The sequence below is a fragment of the Eumetopias jubatus genome, unplaced genomic scaffold, assembly GCF_037043125.1.
Source record: "Eumetopias jubatus isolate StellerSeaLion01/CBP00866 unplaced genomic scaffold, mEumJub1_p1.0 scaffold_15, whole genome shotgun sequence".
In the NCBI taxonomy this organism is placed as follows: domain Eukaryota; kingdom Metazoa; phylum Chordata; class Mammalia; order Carnivora; family Otariidae; genus Eumetopias; species Eumetopias jubatus.
This window is the reverse complement of record NW_028274821.1, coordinates 94,729,684-94,746,456: the sequence shown is the minus strand read 5'-3', so window position 1 is coordinate 94,746,456 and position 16,773 is coordinate 94,729,684. Positions and strand designations below refer to the sequence as shown.

At 53.7% G+C, this 16,773-nt stretch overlaps 1 protein-coding gene across 5 annotated transcripts in view; it reads left to right on the top strand.

Annotated features, from left to right (window-relative positions):
* PNPLA7 (patatin like domain 7, lysophospholipase) overlaps nucleotides 1-16,773 on the top strand; it is a 61,128-nt gene that overhangs the window by 19,130 nt on the left and 25,225 nt on the right. For all 5 annotated transcript variants that reach the window (XM_028094593.2, XM_028094589.2, XM_028094590.2 and 2 more), the window contains exons 14-21: nucleotides 2,278-2,366; nucleotides 2,479-2,625; nucleotides 10,707-10,784; nucleotides 12,268-12,473; nucleotides 13,449-13,580; nucleotides 14,361-14,484; nucleotides 14,994-15,107; nucleotides 16,037-16,106. In XM_028094593.2, coding sequence (XP_027950394.1) covers nucleotides 2,278-2,366; nucleotides 2,479-2,625; nucleotides 10,707-10,784; nucleotides 12,268-12,473; nucleotides 13,449-13,580; nucleotides 14,361-14,484; nucleotides 14,994-15,107; nucleotides 16,037-16,106 — 960 coding nt within the window. The remainder of the gene's footprint in view (nucleotides 1-2,277; nucleotides 2,367-2,478; nucleotides 2,626-10,706; nucleotides 10,785-12,267; nucleotides 12,474-13,448; nucleotides 13,581-14,360; nucleotides 14,485-14,993; nucleotides 15,108-16,036; nucleotides 16,107-16,773) is intronic.

Below are 16,773 nucleotides of genomic sequence, written 5' to 3'. Positions count from 1 at the left end.
AAGTCAGACATTCAGCCTTTTCTTACTTCGTGTGGTGATAACTTACACAGCACCATTCACGAAACAGTCTTTCCTTTCCCGTTGCCTTTTTTGGTGCTGTCTTCATTTGGTGTCAAGTTTATGAATATATGTGGATTTTTTTTTCTTTCCTTTTTTTTTTAGTAATAGCTTTTTGGAGATGTGATTCACATACCATTAAGTTCACCTTTTTAAAGTGTATAATTCATTAGTGTATTCGCAAAATTGTGTATCCATCACTACCATTTAATCCGGAACATCTTGTCAGCCAGTAGACACACCGCGTCCCCATTAGCCATCACCCCTGGCCCCAGCCCCCACTGACCTGCTTTCTGTGTCTTGGATTCGCCTGTTCTGGATATTTCATTACTTGGATCTACTTTTTAGGCATCTTTTGTGTTCTGTTGGGGTATTTGCCTCTTTCTTCATGGACACCAGGTTGTTTTCAATTTTCCTTAACTGTTTTTGGTTGTATAATATGAATACAGAAAGTGTAAATTGTAAATGGGCAGTGTGATGATTTTTCATAAACTGAACTCGCCTGTGAGGCCAGTGCCCAGATGCAGAAACCCGCCGGCAGAGAGGTTGGGCTCTGCCAGCTGTCCCGCCGGAGCTCCCTGCTCTCCTCAATTCCAGCAACGTGAGCTGGTGCAGAGTCTGGTTGCTTCCACTCGGCTTTGTGTCTGAGGTCTGTACGTGTTGTGTGCGGCGGCAGCACCTGTGCTCGGTGGTGGGTGGCGAGTGTGAAGACACTGCACTTATGTGTCTGTTGTGTATGTGTTCCCGTTGGAACTGCTGGGTCATAGAGTGCTCGCCGTTGGCTCAGGAGATGCTGCGCACGGTTTTCTGGGTGCCCGTCCCGACGTGTACTTCTACCGCCCTCCTAAGCCTGCACTGTCCAATATGGGACCCCCAGCACGTGTCGCTGTCAGCATTGAGCTCCTAGCGATGCAGTCCTCTGCCCCATTCAGGCGCTCTTGGCCCGTGTGTTAGTGCTGCTGACGGGCTTCACCGTCTTCCAGGAACCCCCGCCCCTGCCCGCTGTCTGCTTCCTGTCATCTTCGCCTCGGCTCCTCTGGCCCAGCAGGCCTCACTGTGGCCGCACCCCGTCTTCCTGACTACTCCTGAGCCCCAGGACTTGCCACCTCCATTGGAGTGGGCTGCATGGTCTTTTGTCTGCTTTCCCCTTAGATCTTCATTCATCCTAATGGATTAATAGGAGTTCTTTAGATCTTCTCTGTATGAATCCTTTGTGGGATATATGCACTGAAGATATTTTCTGCTCACTCTTTTCACCCTCTTAATGGTGTCTTTTGATGAATAGAAGTTTTTAAATTTAAGAGTCCAATTTATTGATTTTTTTTCTTTTGTAATTAATGCATTTTGTGTCCTGTTTAGGAAATCTGCCTGTAAGATTTAACATTTTACCTTTCATGTTTATCCCTCTAGGATTGGTTCTTTTGTCTAAAGTGCATACTGGACACGATACACTTTTTTTCCATATGGCTATTCAGCTGACCTGCTATATTTAAAAAAAAAAAGTGTTTAGCAAATTTTTCAAATAAAAAAAGCTTCAGTGAAGATAAAGGAAAGTAATAGCAGGTCCACCTGTAATAAAGTTTGACTGTGGATCACCCTGTTCCATAAACATATGCAGCAACTGCCATCTTCCCTCTGGTCCCCGCAGATAATGCCCTCTTAACGAGACATGTGTCTGCAAAGAGCAGAGGGACTCAGCATTTTAAGTTTTGTCAACTGACGTGGGTAAACTGACGATAAGAATAGCATCGTATAGGATTGTGTAACCTTTACCATATGCGTGGATTAATCACAGGGACCATGGCACGGTTTTATTTTTAACACTATTTTTTTTAAAGATTTGTTTATTTAAGAGAGAGAGCATAAGTGGGAGGGGCAGAGGCAGAGGGAGAAGCAGGCTTCCCGCCGAGCAGGGAGCCCGATGTGGGACTCGATCCCAGGACCCTGGGACCATGACCTGAGCCGAAGGCAGACGCTCAACGACTGAGCCCCCCAGGAGCCCCAATTCTTTTTTAATTTAAGAAATAAAAATTGGTTGTGGGTCACAAGAGGGCATGCATGACAGCACAGTGGCTGCACTCCAGTGATCGAGTCTCACCTGCCAGGGTCTGTGCTGCTTCGCCTTCAGGGGGAGAGCTCAGCCAGCCCTCAGCGAATGTGTTTGGACCCGCATGTCCAGCCAGGTTGGCACAGTGTCCTGCGTCTTCCCTCCATTTGTAGGGAGCACCTCAGACCTGAGGATGGCATGTGACCGTGCCAGGGTCCTCCTCCACGCCGAGGAACACCCTGGGAGCGCCGTGGCCAGCAAGGTAGGTGGGCACACTCCCTGCTCTCTCAGGCTGTGCCCTGCCCTGGCTTAGTGCTCCCTGCGAGAGCCTTTCGCCTGCCACGTCCCTCTGATCTGCCTGTGCTCTTCTCAAGTCCAAGAAGAGCGTGATTGTTGCAGACGCTCCCTCTGCAGTCTTCCAGTATGCAGAGACTAACTCAGATGAGACTGTCTCCAGCAGGAAGACAGATGCCATCCTCAGGGCTGCCAAGAAGGACCTGCTCACCCTGATGAAGCTGGATGTAAGTGGCTGCCCTCCTTCCTGCCTCTCTCTGGCTGGGGTGAGCTGGGAGATGTGCGCGGTCTCTGGAGAGGCCGGTGATACTCCCACAGCCTGTCCTGCTAAGGACCCACTCCTTTGGGGCATTGTGTCCCAGGTCGGGGCCACCACAAGCCCCTGCCCGAGGCGGGGCTCCCTCTGGGGTGCTCAGGATGGTGTCCTTGCGCTGGTGGCTTCGCAGACCCTCTCCCCGGCACCTTCTTCCCAGCACATCCCTCCCTCCCCCCGCATGCCTGGAGGTGGCAGGGCTGTGAACCCTGGGTGCTCTGGCAGGCTTTGGACACCACCCAGGAAGGCCCTGTAAGGGTTACAAGCACTGGCTTTCCTGACTGTCTTCATCACATGCCCGTTTGTTCTTGACCCTTCTTCCCTCACATTCGTTTATGTATTTATCTATTTTAAAGATTTTATTTATTTATTTGACAGCGAGAGAGGGAACACAAGCAGGGGGAGTGGCAGAGGGAGAGGCAGGCTCCCCGCTGAGCAGGGAGCCCGATGTGGGACTCGATCCCAGGACCCTGGGACCATGACCTGAGCCGAAGGCAGACGCTTAACGACTGAGCCACGCAGGCGCCCCTCTCCCTCACATTTTAAAGACTTGTGAATACCTTGTCTACAGAAGAATGTGGGTGCCCATGGAACCACTATTCCAGGGACCATACTATTAGCTGCTCCCAAAACCAGTTGTGTGCCCTCCGTGGCTGCAGCCCCTCGCCCCCAGGGAGACCACCGCCTTGCACCTGCGTGGGGACTTTCTGTGTGGGACTCATCCTGTGTGTCCTTCGGGCCCGCTGTTCCTTGCTCAGCATCGTGCCTGTGACTTGCCCACATGGTCGCCAGTCCTGAAGGCTCTGCCAGCACAGGAATGCGCCGTGCGTGCCCATCCTGTGTCCACGCTGTGGAGGGACATGCATGCACATGTCTGTGTCCCGGGGGTTGTGCGTCACCTCTCGCCTAGATCGGGGGTTCCTTGGCCCTGCATGCATGACAGGATCTGGGTTTTCAGCCTTTTCCATTTCAGATAAATACGGGCACAGTGTTGAGTAGAGCTTTTGGTTTTAATCACATTTTTTGGATTCCAAGTAGGGCTGGGCGCCTTCCACGTTTCTACTTTGTCTGCCTCTTGGGAGGCAGCAGTTTGAGACTTCTGCCCATTGTTCTGTCTCCCTTTTTGACTCTAAGGGTTTCTTTATATTTTCTAAATAAGTCCATTGTTGATTATAGGTTTTGCACATGATCTGCTCTAGCTTTTGCCTTTTTTGCCTTCTGAATGGTATGTTTGGTGGACACAAGTTCTTCATTATAACACAGTAAACTTACCAATCTTTTCCTTTATGGTTAGTGCTTTTATGCCTTGCTTAAGAAATAGTTCCATACTTCAGATTCATAAAGATGTTTCCTATATTGTTGTTTGAAAGTTTTATCGCTTTGCCTTTCTTAGGTTTTAATGAGATGGAGTTAATTTTTGTGCAGGATGCAAGAAAGCACTGATTATATTTTTGCTCATGGATTCCTGGTTAGCCCAGCATCCTGCCCCCATCGTAAACCTGTCTGTGGGGTCCTCTGTTGTGTTTCCTTGCACTGCTTTCGGTGGGCACGCACAGCAGAATAGCTCTACCACGGGGCTGCCCTCCTGGAGGCTTCCTCCCACACCTGCCCTGCTCACAGGAGCTGCCTTCCCTGGCCCTCTGGTCCTAAGAGTGTTTTTCATGACATTTTTGTCACATGTGCCCACGGCTCAGCATAGCATCCCGACTGGGTCAGCTTTCAGGCCAAAGTTGGGGGCTGAAGGAGGAAAGAAGCCAAGAGCCTCCCACTGTACCTTGTGTTGCTGTGTGTCTGCAGCATTCTGGCCGGGCTCTGCCTCCCATCCTGAGCGGCACAGAGGCTGCAGTGGGCTGACTCCCTGCTTGCAGGGCGGTTGGTTGAGGTGAGCTCTAGGTGACATGTTGGCAGCCGCGTACCGTCCCCGGCCCCAGCGTCACTGTAGAAAGTCGTGTGCTGGTCTTTCCTCCTTTGAAAATAACTTTTCTCTTGCTGCTTTTAAGATATTTTCATTGTTGGGGCACCCGGGTGGCTCAGTCAGTGAAGCGTCTGCCTTCGGCTCAGTGGGGAGTCTGCTTCTCCCTCTGCCTCAACTGCTCCCTCTGCCCCTCCCCCTGCTCTTGCTCACTGTCCCTCTCAAATAGATAAATAAAATGAAAAAAAAAAAGACACTCATCTTTGCTTTCCTGCAATTTCAGAACTGGGCGTGGATTTCTTTTTGTTTATCTTACATGAAATTCTTTGGGCTTCTTCAGTCTGGACCTCTGAATTCCTTTTGAAAAATTATCAGCATTTTCTCTTCAAATATTGCCTCTGCATATTTTCTCTCTTCTCCTTCAGAGGCTCCTGTGGGATGTGTGTTCTCCTTTATGTTTTATGTCTTACCCTTTTTTTTTAAAGATTTTATTTATTTGACAGAGAGACACAGCGAGAGAGGGAACACAAGCAGGGGGAGTGGGAGAGGGAGAAGCAGGCTTCCCGCAGAGCAGGGAGCCCGATGTGGGGCTCGATCCCAGGACCCTGGGACCATGACCTGAGCCGAAGGCAGACGCTTACCTGACTGAGCCCCTCTTGTCTTTTCCATACTAGCCATTCTGATAGATGTGAGGTGATATCTCATTGTGGTTTTTGATGTAGGAAGGTCATTAGGGTTTGAAGCCAATGGCCAAGAAAGAATTCTTGAGACATCTTTGGTGCAAAAAGGTGTTTTGTTTTTTTTTAAGGATTTTATTTATTTATCTGACAGAGAGAGACACAGCGAGAGAGGGAACACAAGCAGGGGGAGTGGGAGAGGGAGAAGCAGGCTTCCTGCTGAGCAGGGAGCCTGATGTAGGGCTCGATCCCATGACCCCGGGATCACGACCTGAGCCAAAGGCAGACGCTTAACGACTGAGCCATCCAGGCGCCTTGTCTTCCCCCTTTTGTCTGTATTTCCCATATTCCTGTAAGTCCTTGAACTTGATATACACGTTTTTATCAGAGTTCACATTCTGCTTTTAGTGTCTAATCTGGTAAACCTGTGCGTTGAGTTCTCAAGTTTGGTTATTCCATTTTGTAGATCTGGAATGTCTACTTTTTTTTTATCTGTGGCCACTACTGAGCGGTGGTGTGTGATCCTCACAGGTGGGAAAGGCCTCGCACCACAGTCCACCCAGCTGCTAGTTGGCACGTCTCCTCAGCTGTATCACAAATGTCTTTTTTCACTACTTACTCAATTTTTGTAACAGACTATATTTTAGAGCCGTTTTAGGTTCACAGCAGAACTGAGAAGAACACAGAGATTTCCCGTATACCTGCTGCCCCCCTCCGCCTGCCCAGCACAGCCTTTCCCAGTACTGACGCCCCCGCCCAGTGGTGCGTTTGGTACAGTAGAAGAACCTGCACGGACATGTCATCGCCCCCAAAGTCCTTAGCGTTACCTCAGGGCTCTCTCGGTGGTGTGTACTCTGTGGGCGAGTGGGGACAGCCTCACACAGAGTGGTTCACTGCCCTAAAAACCCCCTGCTGCACCTGTTCATCCCTCCCTCAGCCCCCCACCTTTTTACTGTCTCCATAGTTTTGCCTTTTCCACCATGTTGTTGAATCATACAGTGTGTGGCCTCCTTCACTTAAGGTTCCTCATGTCTTTTCATGGCCTGAGAGGTCATTTCTTTTTAGCGCTGAACAGCATTCTGTTGTCTGGAAGGAACCACGGTTTATCCGTTCACTTACATCTTGGTTGTGTCTAGGTTTTGGCAGCTTTAAATAAAGCTACTCTACATGTCCGTGTGGGCCTACATTTTCAACTCATTTGGGTAAATAGTAAGAGGTGCAAGGGCTGTATTTTATGGTAAAAGTAGGTTTAGTTTTGCAAGAAACTGCCAAATTGTTTCCAGACTGGCTGCACCCTGTTGCATGTCCCCCAGCCTTGAGTGACGGTTCCTGCTGCCCCACATCCTCACCAGCATTTGGTGCTGTCAGTATGTTAATGGATTTTGTCCATTCCAGTAGGTGTGCAGTGGTATGTCATTGTTAATGTTTAAGTGTGCATTTCCCTGATAGCATATCACATGGAGCACGCTTTCGTGTGTGTGTGTGTCTTTGGTGAGGAATCTGTTAAGGTCTTCGCCCATTTGTTAACCGGGTAGTTTGTGTCCTTATTGTTGAGTTTAAAAGTTGTTTGTTTTGGATAGCAGTCCTTTATCAGATGTGTCTTCTGCAAATATTTTCTTCCATCTGTGGTTTGTCTTTTTATTCTCTTGACAGTGTCTTTTACTGAGCAGAATTTGTTTATTTTAATGAATTCCAGCTTATAAATTCTTTCCTTCATGGACTAGGCCTTTGTTGTAGCCAGTCTGACGATCTTTGTCCTTTAATTGGGGCATTCAGACCATTGTTGTTTAAGTGATTATTGATAGAATCGGGTTACTCTTTACCACATTGGTTACAGTTTTCTATTTGTTGCCCTTGTTTTTTGTTACTTTCATCTACCACTCTTTTTCTGCTCTTTCTAATTTTGATTGGGCATTTTATATGATCTGTTTTTTCTCCTTTTTTAGCTGGTTTGTTATATTCCTTTTTTACTTTTTTTAGTGGTTGTCCTAAATTTGCAAGATACATTTACACCTAACCCGAGTTCACTTTCAAATTACACTGACATGATGAGAAATAATGTGTTTTGGTCTCTGCCCGTGGCTCCTGACAGCTCCTGAGGTGACTCTGGATGGGGCCGGTCACCAGAAAAGACGAAGCCACAGTCAGAAGCTGGGCCCTTTCAGCCCTACCCCCATCCTCCAGAGAGGGGAGGGGCTGCAGACTGAATTAGTAATCCATCACGCCTACGTGATGATGCCGCCACAGAAATCCCTACACTACGGGGTTCAGAGAGCTTCCAGGTGGGTGAACACACCCACATGGGGAGGGTGGTGCACCCAGAGAGGGCACAGAGGCTCCGTGACCTTCCCCCCCCATACCCGGCCCTATGCATCACTTCCACTGGGCTCTTCCTGACTCACGCCCTTTATAACACACCAGTGACAGAGCATACATGTTTCCCAGAGTTCTGCGAACTCGAGGAAGGGGTTGTGGGAACCTCCAACTCATAGCCAGTTCCTTGTGCAGCAAGTTGTGTGCACCCTGGGGACCCTCTCCTTGGGGCTGGCGTCTGAAGTGGGGGGAGTCTGGTGGGACCGAGCCCCTAACCTGTGGGGTCAAAACTGAGTTGACTTGCAGGCTGCCCAGCAGGTGTCGCAGAGAGCCGGAGGCATGCCGGGCGTGGGAAAGCCCACCCCGTGGGGTCGGGCGTATTCAGTGCATAGGGAAACGGAGTCTTCCTCTTCAACACTGTACTGCCTTGTAGAGTGTGAGAGCTTGGAAGCACGCCACCCGGACCTGCCACCCTTGGGTCACTGCAGCGTGACTGCAGCGTTGCTGCTGTATTGAGGATCAGTTAAGAACAGGGGCGGGGGGGCGCTTCCAGCTGGCTCTTCCCGGGGAGCGTGTGACTTTTTATTTATTTATTTATTTTTATTTTTTATTTTTTTAAAGATTTTATTTATTTATTTGAGAGAAAGAATGAGAGAGAGAGAGAGCACATGAGAGGGGGGAGGGTCAGAGGGAGAAGCAGACTCCCCGCTGAGCAGGGAGCCCGATGCGGGACTCGATCCCTGGACTCCAGGAGCATGACCTGAGCCGAAGGCAGTCGCTTAACCAACTGAGCCACCCAGGCGCCCTCTTTATTTTTTTTTTTAAAGATATTATATTTTATTTGAGAGAGAGAGTGTGAGTTGGAGGGAGGGGCCGAGGGAGAAGCAGACTCCCCCCTGAGCAGGGAGCCCGATGCGGGACTGAAGCCCGGGACCCGAGATCGTGACCTGAGCCAAAGGTGGATGCTTAACTGACTAAGCGCCCCAGGCACCTGGAGCATGTGACTCTTAATCTCAGGGTTGTGAGTTCAAACCCCATGCTGGGTATAAAATAAAAATAAAATCTTGAAAAAAAAACGGGCACGTGGGTTCTCCTGCTGCTCCCTCTGCCTGTGCTCACTCTCTGCCAAATAAATAAATAAAATCTTTTAAAAAAAAAGGAGGACAATGAAAGTGTTGATTTTGCCTTCGCTGGATTCTCCTGGGCTCTTTGTGGAGATCTGCGGCTCGGACCTCGGTCCCCTCCTCTCTCGAGTCCTTGGAACACCTTTCGGGGCAGGTCTGCTGGCAACAAAGTCTCTGGTTCTCATTTGTTAGACATCTTCATTGCTCCCTCACTTTTAAAGGAAGATTTCACTGGGTACGGGATTCTAGGTTGGTGTGTTTTTTCCTCGACATTTTAAATATTTGCCTTTTTCCTTTTGCTCACGTGCTTTCCAAGAAGTTGATGTCGTTCTTATCTTTGTTCTCTGGGTCAGGTGTTTCTCCTCTCTGCTTCTTCCAGGATCTTTATCTTTGACTTTCTGTAGTTTGAAGGTGCTGTACACACCTGGGTGTGGGTTTTTGGCGTTTATCCTGCTCGGTGTTCTCTGACATTCCTGGGCCATTAACTTGGGGTCCTCCTGGCCTTCCCGTCACATGTATGTTACACGTTTATCATTGTCGCACAGTCCTTGGGTATCGTCTTCTTTGTTTATCAGTTTTGTTTGCTTGCTTGCTTTTCAATTTCAGGGTTTCTGTTGCTGTGTCCTCAAGCATCGAGACTCTGCTCAGCGGGTCCAGTCTGCAAACAAGCTCGTCAGAGGGCTCATTTCTGCCACCCTGTCTTTATCTCCAGCTTTTCTCTGTGGTTCTCAGGACTTCCACCTCTGTGTGTTCTTGCATGCTGTCTATTTTATCCTAGAGCCCTTTGCCTATATTAACCACAGTTGTTTAAAATTCTGGTCGGAAAATTCCAGCACCCCTGGCCGGTCTGCGTCTGCTTCTGCCCGTGTGTGTTTTGTGCACCTCGTGGCTGTTTCTTGATAGTGCGATACGACGTCCCTGGTCAGAGGAACTGCGGTCTCCCTCCGCTTCCCTAGCGTGGTCCAGGCAGGGAGCAGCTGGGGTTGGGCCCAGTTCTTTCTCAGCCCCACGGCTGCTGCCACAGAAGCCCCGACCTGGGGCCAGATGGAAGGGGAGCGGAGAAGCCAGCCCCAGCCCAGTAGGGGTGTGGAACCTGGGATCCAGTCTGTGGCTCCTGCCTGACCTCTGAGGGCACAGCAACCTCCCAGGCCTGCTTTCTAGGCCTCTGAGGAAGCAGAGGATGAGCAAGGCCTGCCTCGGTGCACCTGCACCTCCCACTCAGGCTCTCTAGGCTCTGGGCTTGAAGAGGGGGAACGGTGGGGGGTGTCTTCCTCGGGACGTCAGCATACCCTTGGGTGTGGGACGTCAACATACCCTAACTCCATCCACACCCCAGCATTTCATCCATGCCGGATAGTAGCTGCATTACTGCCAACTGACCTTGTAATAACCCCGTGAGCCTTTGAAAACATTCATGGTTTTGAATTGCTGCTTTTAACATTTGTTATATTAAACTTAAAATTGATGAGAAAAGAAAGAGAAGGCACTGCAGTCAACAGATGTGGAGTGACGTGGCGGTGAGGCGTGGGGAGCGGGACACGCCATGACCCCTGCGCTGGTCTGTCTTCAGCGAGGGCTGTGTGTCAGGATCGATCGTACTTGTGTTTCACCCCGGCCTCTCCTTCCTCTGGTCACCGAAGCCCCGAGGGACACCAGCAGGCTAGGCTCTGCTGAAATTGTTTCCCCTGAGGGCAAGCCTGTGGAGAACAGAATGCTCTGGGGGGGGGGGTGTGTCCCAAATGGTCCCTGCCCCCCCCAACCGCTGAGACCCAAGGGCATTTTTCTCCATTTCCTCTGGGAGCCCGCTTGAGCTCCTGGAGGTAGAGCTCACAAGACCCCGGGGCCCCTGACTGGGTGTCCCGCGCCGACGGCCTCAGTCTGCATGGGTGGCTGTGCAGGGTCCAGCTTGGTGGTGGTCCTCAGCGCATGTCCACGCTCCTTGTGTTGATTCCTGCATTCCTGTTTTTAGGACCCCTCGCTCTTGGATGGCCGGGTGACACTTCTCCATGTTCCGGGGGGCACAGTGGTGTCGAGGCAGGGAGACCAGGTGAGTAAAAGGCTGCGGTGGGAGGGAGCGGTCCCCAGGCCTGCCCAGTGCTGTGGCCAGTGCTGGATGGAGCGCTGAGGAGGCAGCCTCCCTGTGGCCCAGCCTGGGCACGCGCTGGACGCGTGATGCAGGGCCTGTCATCCCCATTTCTGTGGTATGCTCTCTTTACCCCAGGCTTGTGGGCCTGTCCTCGTGGGGGAGGGTGCGTGTGCACGCTCATGGACACTCGCGCATGTGCATTCATATAGGAGTCATCACTGATTTCACAGTCAGGTGCAGAAGAGATGCTTTTGTTTCCTCAATTCTCAGATCCAAATACAGATGAAAAATATTTTTGTAATGAAATGGACCTAATTTCTGATTCTGAAAGCCACATTCTACTGGGCAGGCAAAGATAACCTCCACAGCTTCTGCCCTCCTGGGAGCTTGTCTCCCCTGGTGCTGGTGTGGTCTGGGGGTCTCTCTCGGAGCTGCATTTTCTCTGGCTCCTGCACTAGCACGGTGGACGGTGTTTTGCCTAGTTTGCTTTTAGAGCAGCTTTGGTGAGACGGGTCTGTCTTGGGAGAGCAGACCGAGCCTGGGCCTCCACTCCTGCCTCATAGGGGTCCAGGTGATGGCAGCTGGCTGTGCAGACTTGGGGGACAGACGTGCCCAGGCAGCAGGAGCCTGTGGGCCCTGGATGGGGAAGGCGAGGCGGTCCAGTCTGGGGGGCAAGGTGGCGTCAGGCCCCCGAGGGGACTGTCTGAGGCTGTCCGAGGGCATCGGTGTCCCTGCCTCTCCCCTCCCCCTTCTTCCCTCGTGTGTGTGCCATGACCAGGAAAGGGTCTTCCTTTTCCCCAGAGGAAGCAGACTGCTGGCTGACTCTCTTATGCCGGTCAGTCTGGGCCACAGATCAGGAAAGCCCTCACCTACTTGCAGGCCTCAGTCCTCGCTACTGCCTTCTGTGGCGCACAGTACCCGGGGCTCCTCGGAGGCTGTGTGGGGGGCACAGGGTGCAGAGCCGGCCTCTGTCTGCCCCTGGCCTCCCAGACCCTGAGGGCCAAGCCTCTGGCCTCGGGCCTCCCAGAGCCCTGCACTGGCCCTTTCCTGCTCGGACCAGAGCGGAGGGGCCCGACTAGAGCAGGGTGAGCAGGTCTGGAGAGAGGCCAGGTGATGGACACAGGTGAGTTGAGGTGGGCATCGGAATCTCTCACAGGCACACCTGGCAGACATGTGGCGTGTGTGGGGTCGGGGAGACTCAGCAGGGCCGCGTGGAGAGAGAAGGGAGCACCTGGGCGGCACAGACCCGCTGACGTGCGGGCGACCTGCTGACGTGTGGGCGGGGTATGCGTCCATGGCTAGCCTCTCTGCCGCAAGAGAATCAAACGATAAAACCGTGGATGCTGCTGACACGTTTCCTGGGAGAGCCTGGGCCCAGGAACAGTGACATGAGACAGCGCGGGCAGCCCCTGTGGTCTCCGGCCCACACCCCTTGTTTGGTCAGGACGTGAACATCCTCTTCGTGGTTTCGGGGCTGCTGCACGTGTACCAGCGGAAGGTCGACAGTGAGGGGGACACCTGCCTGTTCGTGGTGCGCCCTGGGGAAGTGGTGGGGCAGCTGGCCGTGCTCACGGGGGAGCCCCTCATCTTCACCATCAAGGCCAACAGGGACTGCAGCTTCCTCTGCATCTCCAAGGCACACTTCTATGAGTGAGTCCCTGCTGGGCCCCGACCTGCCCTGTAGACGTCGTCTGACTGGTGTCCTGAGCAATCTCATCCAGTCCTGGGTCTTTATGTACCAAATTCACGTCTCCCCCCAGACTTCCCTCCTGAGTGCAGGCTTGTGCGTCGGCCTGCTGTCCTGACATCCCCCGGGGGGCCTCAGGGGCTTCCTTAATCTGTTGTTCAAAGCTGAACCGTAGATTTCCCCCCACTTTGCTTCTGCTCCCGCTTTTGTCTGCTCTGTGACTGGTGACTCTTACCTGCCCATCGCTTGGGCCGAGTCCTGGAGGGGCCCCAGTCCGGCTTGCAGCCCCTGAGCTGACCATGCCTCTGCTGCTGCCTTCCAGAAGCCTCCACACCCTAGGAGACGCCCTGCTTCTGCCCTCACCCCCAGCAGCCTGTTCACACGCAGCAACCAGGGTACCAGGTCCATTGTGTTCCTGCTGGCCAGAGCCTGCCAGGGACCCCATCGTGCCCAGGGTCCACCCACTGCCTTTCCCGGCTCGAGGCCCCGTGTGGTTGCTGCCCTCCGACCTCTCAGCCTCACCCTGTCTTGTGCCCCCCGCGGCCACTTTCTCCACCCACTCTGGACTTCAGGGCACATTGTGGGGGGCAGGGACTTTGCATCGCACTCCCAGGGCCGAGACCCCATGTGAGGCCTGTGCTCTGAGCACATCTGTGAGGTAGATGGCAGTGGGCAGGGGGCTCCGTGGGCTTTCCCAGGGCTGCTGGGCGCTCGGTGTACATGGGCCATGATGGAGCAGGTGGCCGAGTGGGCACCGAGCTCTGTCCTAGCCCTGGGCCTGTGTCTCTGTCACCTGCTACGTGGCATCACCGTTTGATAAATGGGGGTGTGGGTCCTGCCAACTCCTCAAGTGCTGTGGCCTGGAGGGAAGGGCTGGCCCTGGTGGGGTCGGCTGTAGGCCGTGGTGGGGCAGGCGTGACTCTGGGCTGGCTTGGCAGAATCATGCGGAAGCAGCCGACTGTGGTCCTGGGTGTCGCACACACCGTGGTGAAGCGGGTGTCATCCTTCGTGCGGCAGATCGACTTCGCGCTGGACTGGATGGAGGTGGAGGCTGGGCGCGCGGTGTACAGGTGGGGCCCACGGGGGTGCAGGTCTCTGCCCTCCGCATGTCTCCACTGGGAAAACGGTGCCGCTGACAGATGCGGCTCTGCCCCCCGAGGTCACCACACCCGTGTGCGTGCACACACACTCAGACACACACGCTTTCTCATGGGCATCTTTCCACGTCATTCGCTGCAAATCCACACTATCCTTTGAGATGGCCCAGCAGAGGTGACGTTAAAATGGCATTGATGAAGGTGCTCATGTGCTGAATGTCCCCCTGGGGTGTCGTCTGGGCACCCTAGCTCCGTGTCACACAGATGCGGTTACAGCTGTCGATCTTCATGGTACTGAAAATTAAAACTAAGGACGTTTTAAATATGTAATCATTTATTTAAAAATCACAATAAGCCGTTTATATATTAGCATATGTATTTTTATTTATTTTAAAACTTTATTTTTTTAAAAGATTTTGTTTGAGAGAGTGTGCGTGTCTGCGAGTGCATGAGCAGAAGCAGGGGGGCGGGGCAGAGGCAGAGGGAGAAGCAGACTCCCCCTGAGCAGGGAGCCCAACGATCGAACCAGGGCTCGATCCCAGGACCCCGGGATCCTGACCTGAGCCGGAGGCAGACGTTTAACTGAGCCACCCAGGGGCCCCTGGCGTATATATTTCTTAATGGAAAGTAACTGTATTTTCCAAAACAGAAAAAAAAATACAGTGAGAAGATTGCATTTTTTTTCCCCCACCTCAAATGGGGGAGGGCTTCCTGGCCTTGCCCCTCCGCACCCAACAGCCTCTGTCCGCGCAGGCAGGGGGACAAGTCAGACTGCACCTACATCGTCCTCAGTGGCCGGCTACGCTCGGTGATCCGGAAGGACGACGGCAAAAAGCGACTGGCGGGGGAGTATGGCCGCGGAGACCTCATTGGTGTGGTAGGGCCGGGCTCCCTCCTCACCATGCTCTGCCCCAGGGTGGCTACTGGCCCGTGGAAGTGGCCTGAGGAGGGCTTCTACCCGCCTAGTCTGGGGCACACCTTTCCTGGGGGGCTGACTTTCGTGGCACAGTGACTTCTGAAAGTCTCCAGGGAGAGTGGCTGGCTGCGTCTCCCTGGGGGGGACCCTGGAGCAGCCCCTTCACCCCTACCAGGAAAACATGCCCCAAGGTGGTTCCTCTGAGACTTACGTAGGACGAGGCCCCGGCTAGGCTGGTGTCTTCTTGGTGCCTGACCCGAGGCCCCAGTGCTGCCGGCAGCACACCCTCTGACAAGCCCTCACTGATGCTCCTCCAACAGCACAGGCATGGCTGGATTGGCGCCTTTCTTTCCTGTTGCCCCATACACCATGTTCCAGAAGGGCGGCCATGTGCTCTGCCTTCTGGTTGGGTCTGCAGGGCTGGAGGGCATGAGCAGTATGGCTGTGCTTCCCCAGCCTCTCTTCTTCAGGTGGAGACGCTCACCCACCAGGCCAGGGCGACGACAGTGCATGCCGTTCGGGACTCCGAGCTGGCCAAGCTTCCGACAGGAGCCCTGACATCCATCAAGCGCAGGTACCCACAGGTAAGCGCTCCTGTTGTGGGCTGCCTTCAGGAAGCGGGACATCCAGACCGTGAACTCAGGATTATCAGGCACCGGCCTGCATCCTTCTGAGTACCGGAGTGAGGTGCAGATTGGAGTGACCTGGAGCAGGCAGATTGCACGTTTTAAAGGAAGTGTCTGTGTGGACCAGCACTTGGGGATAAGGGCCTTGGGACAGATGACTTGGGCACTGCCAGGAGGCAGGAGGGGGTCGCGGGGACCCAGCGAGTGAAGCCTGCCTGGCCCATTCCACAAGACGAGCGATGCCCCACGTGGTGTTTAAAACCAGTGAGGAGGGCGCCTGGGTGGCTCAGTTGTTAAGCATCTGCCTTCAGCTCGGGTCATGGTCCCGGGGTCCTGGAATCGAGCCCCGCATCGGGCTTCCTGCTCCGCGGGAAGCCTGCTTCTCCCTCTTCCTCTGCTGTTCCCCCTGCTTGCACTCTCTCGCTATCTCAAATAAATAAATAAAAATCATAAATAAATAAATAATAAAACCAGCGAGGAGTCTCAGGACAGGCAGGGGCAAGTACAAGGATGTGTGGTTCCCACAGTACAGGGCTTTCTTGCTCTGCATCTTGGGAAAGGGGAACTCGGAATTTGGATAAGGCAGTTTGGTAGGGTGGTCGTGGCTTCCCTTGGTGCTTCCCTGCCCTGGAAGTAAAAAGAGACCCTGGCTCGGGTGCCAGGTCACAGGACATGTGCCCCTCACACCTGCTGGCCCCCGGTGGGCTCTCTGTGGGGCAGCCCCTCATCCCATAGAGTTGGGGCCCCCCTCCCAGTGACCAGCCTGCCACCACCCCACTGCCCTCAGCCCAGAGGGGTTTACAGACATGGTGGTTTTGAAAATGTGGATCCAGGGTGCTTCTCTTCTTGGTTTAAATGTGTGGCCTCCTTTCTTTCTCTGCCCCCAGGTTGTGACGCGGCTGATTCATCTCTTGGGTGAGAAGATTTTGGGCAGCCTCCAGCAGGGAACTGCAACAGGTGTGTCCTGGGGAGCCCCGCCCTCCTGCCTCAGAGGCCCCACCTGCCCCGTGGCTGCTACAGGCCTGGGCGTGGGCAGTGCGGGAGGGAAGCCCTGGTCCGCCGTGGAGCGCGGATTTAAACCTGGCACTGGGGGGTACTGGTGGGAGGCCGTTGTCTGACCCGAGCTGAACAGGTGATTCTCCAGTGCTGGGCCCTTCCCTGTCAGCTTATGTGTTCTCTTCTGGTTCTAATTCTGCAAAAGTGCTCTGTGAAATACTTGCTGGCCCCCTGTCCTGGTCAGCAGCGGCGGGAACCGCCTGCACCTGCCTTGGCCTGCTGTGCCCTCTGCCGGAACCCCTTCAGCAGAGCCCCACACCCACCTGGCCACCCCAAGCCCTGCACCCCTCAGTTTCCCTTTTCTACTTCATTTCAATGCCCTGGCTCGTCCCGCCGCTCCCTCGTCCTCCTGTGTAGTCTGTGCCCCATGCCCGTTTGCGAGCTGTGGGAGGGCGGCCCTGTGTCTCCTGGCAGTGAGCTGGGCACTGGGGTGGCCGGTGTGCCCCATGGAGCAGCAGAGCGTGCCGGTACCACCCGAATCCGGTGCAGCTCATCTCGATGACTACATCTGCAAAGACCTGTTTCCAAACGAGGCCACGCCCTGAGGTCCGGGGCGGACGTGGGAAGC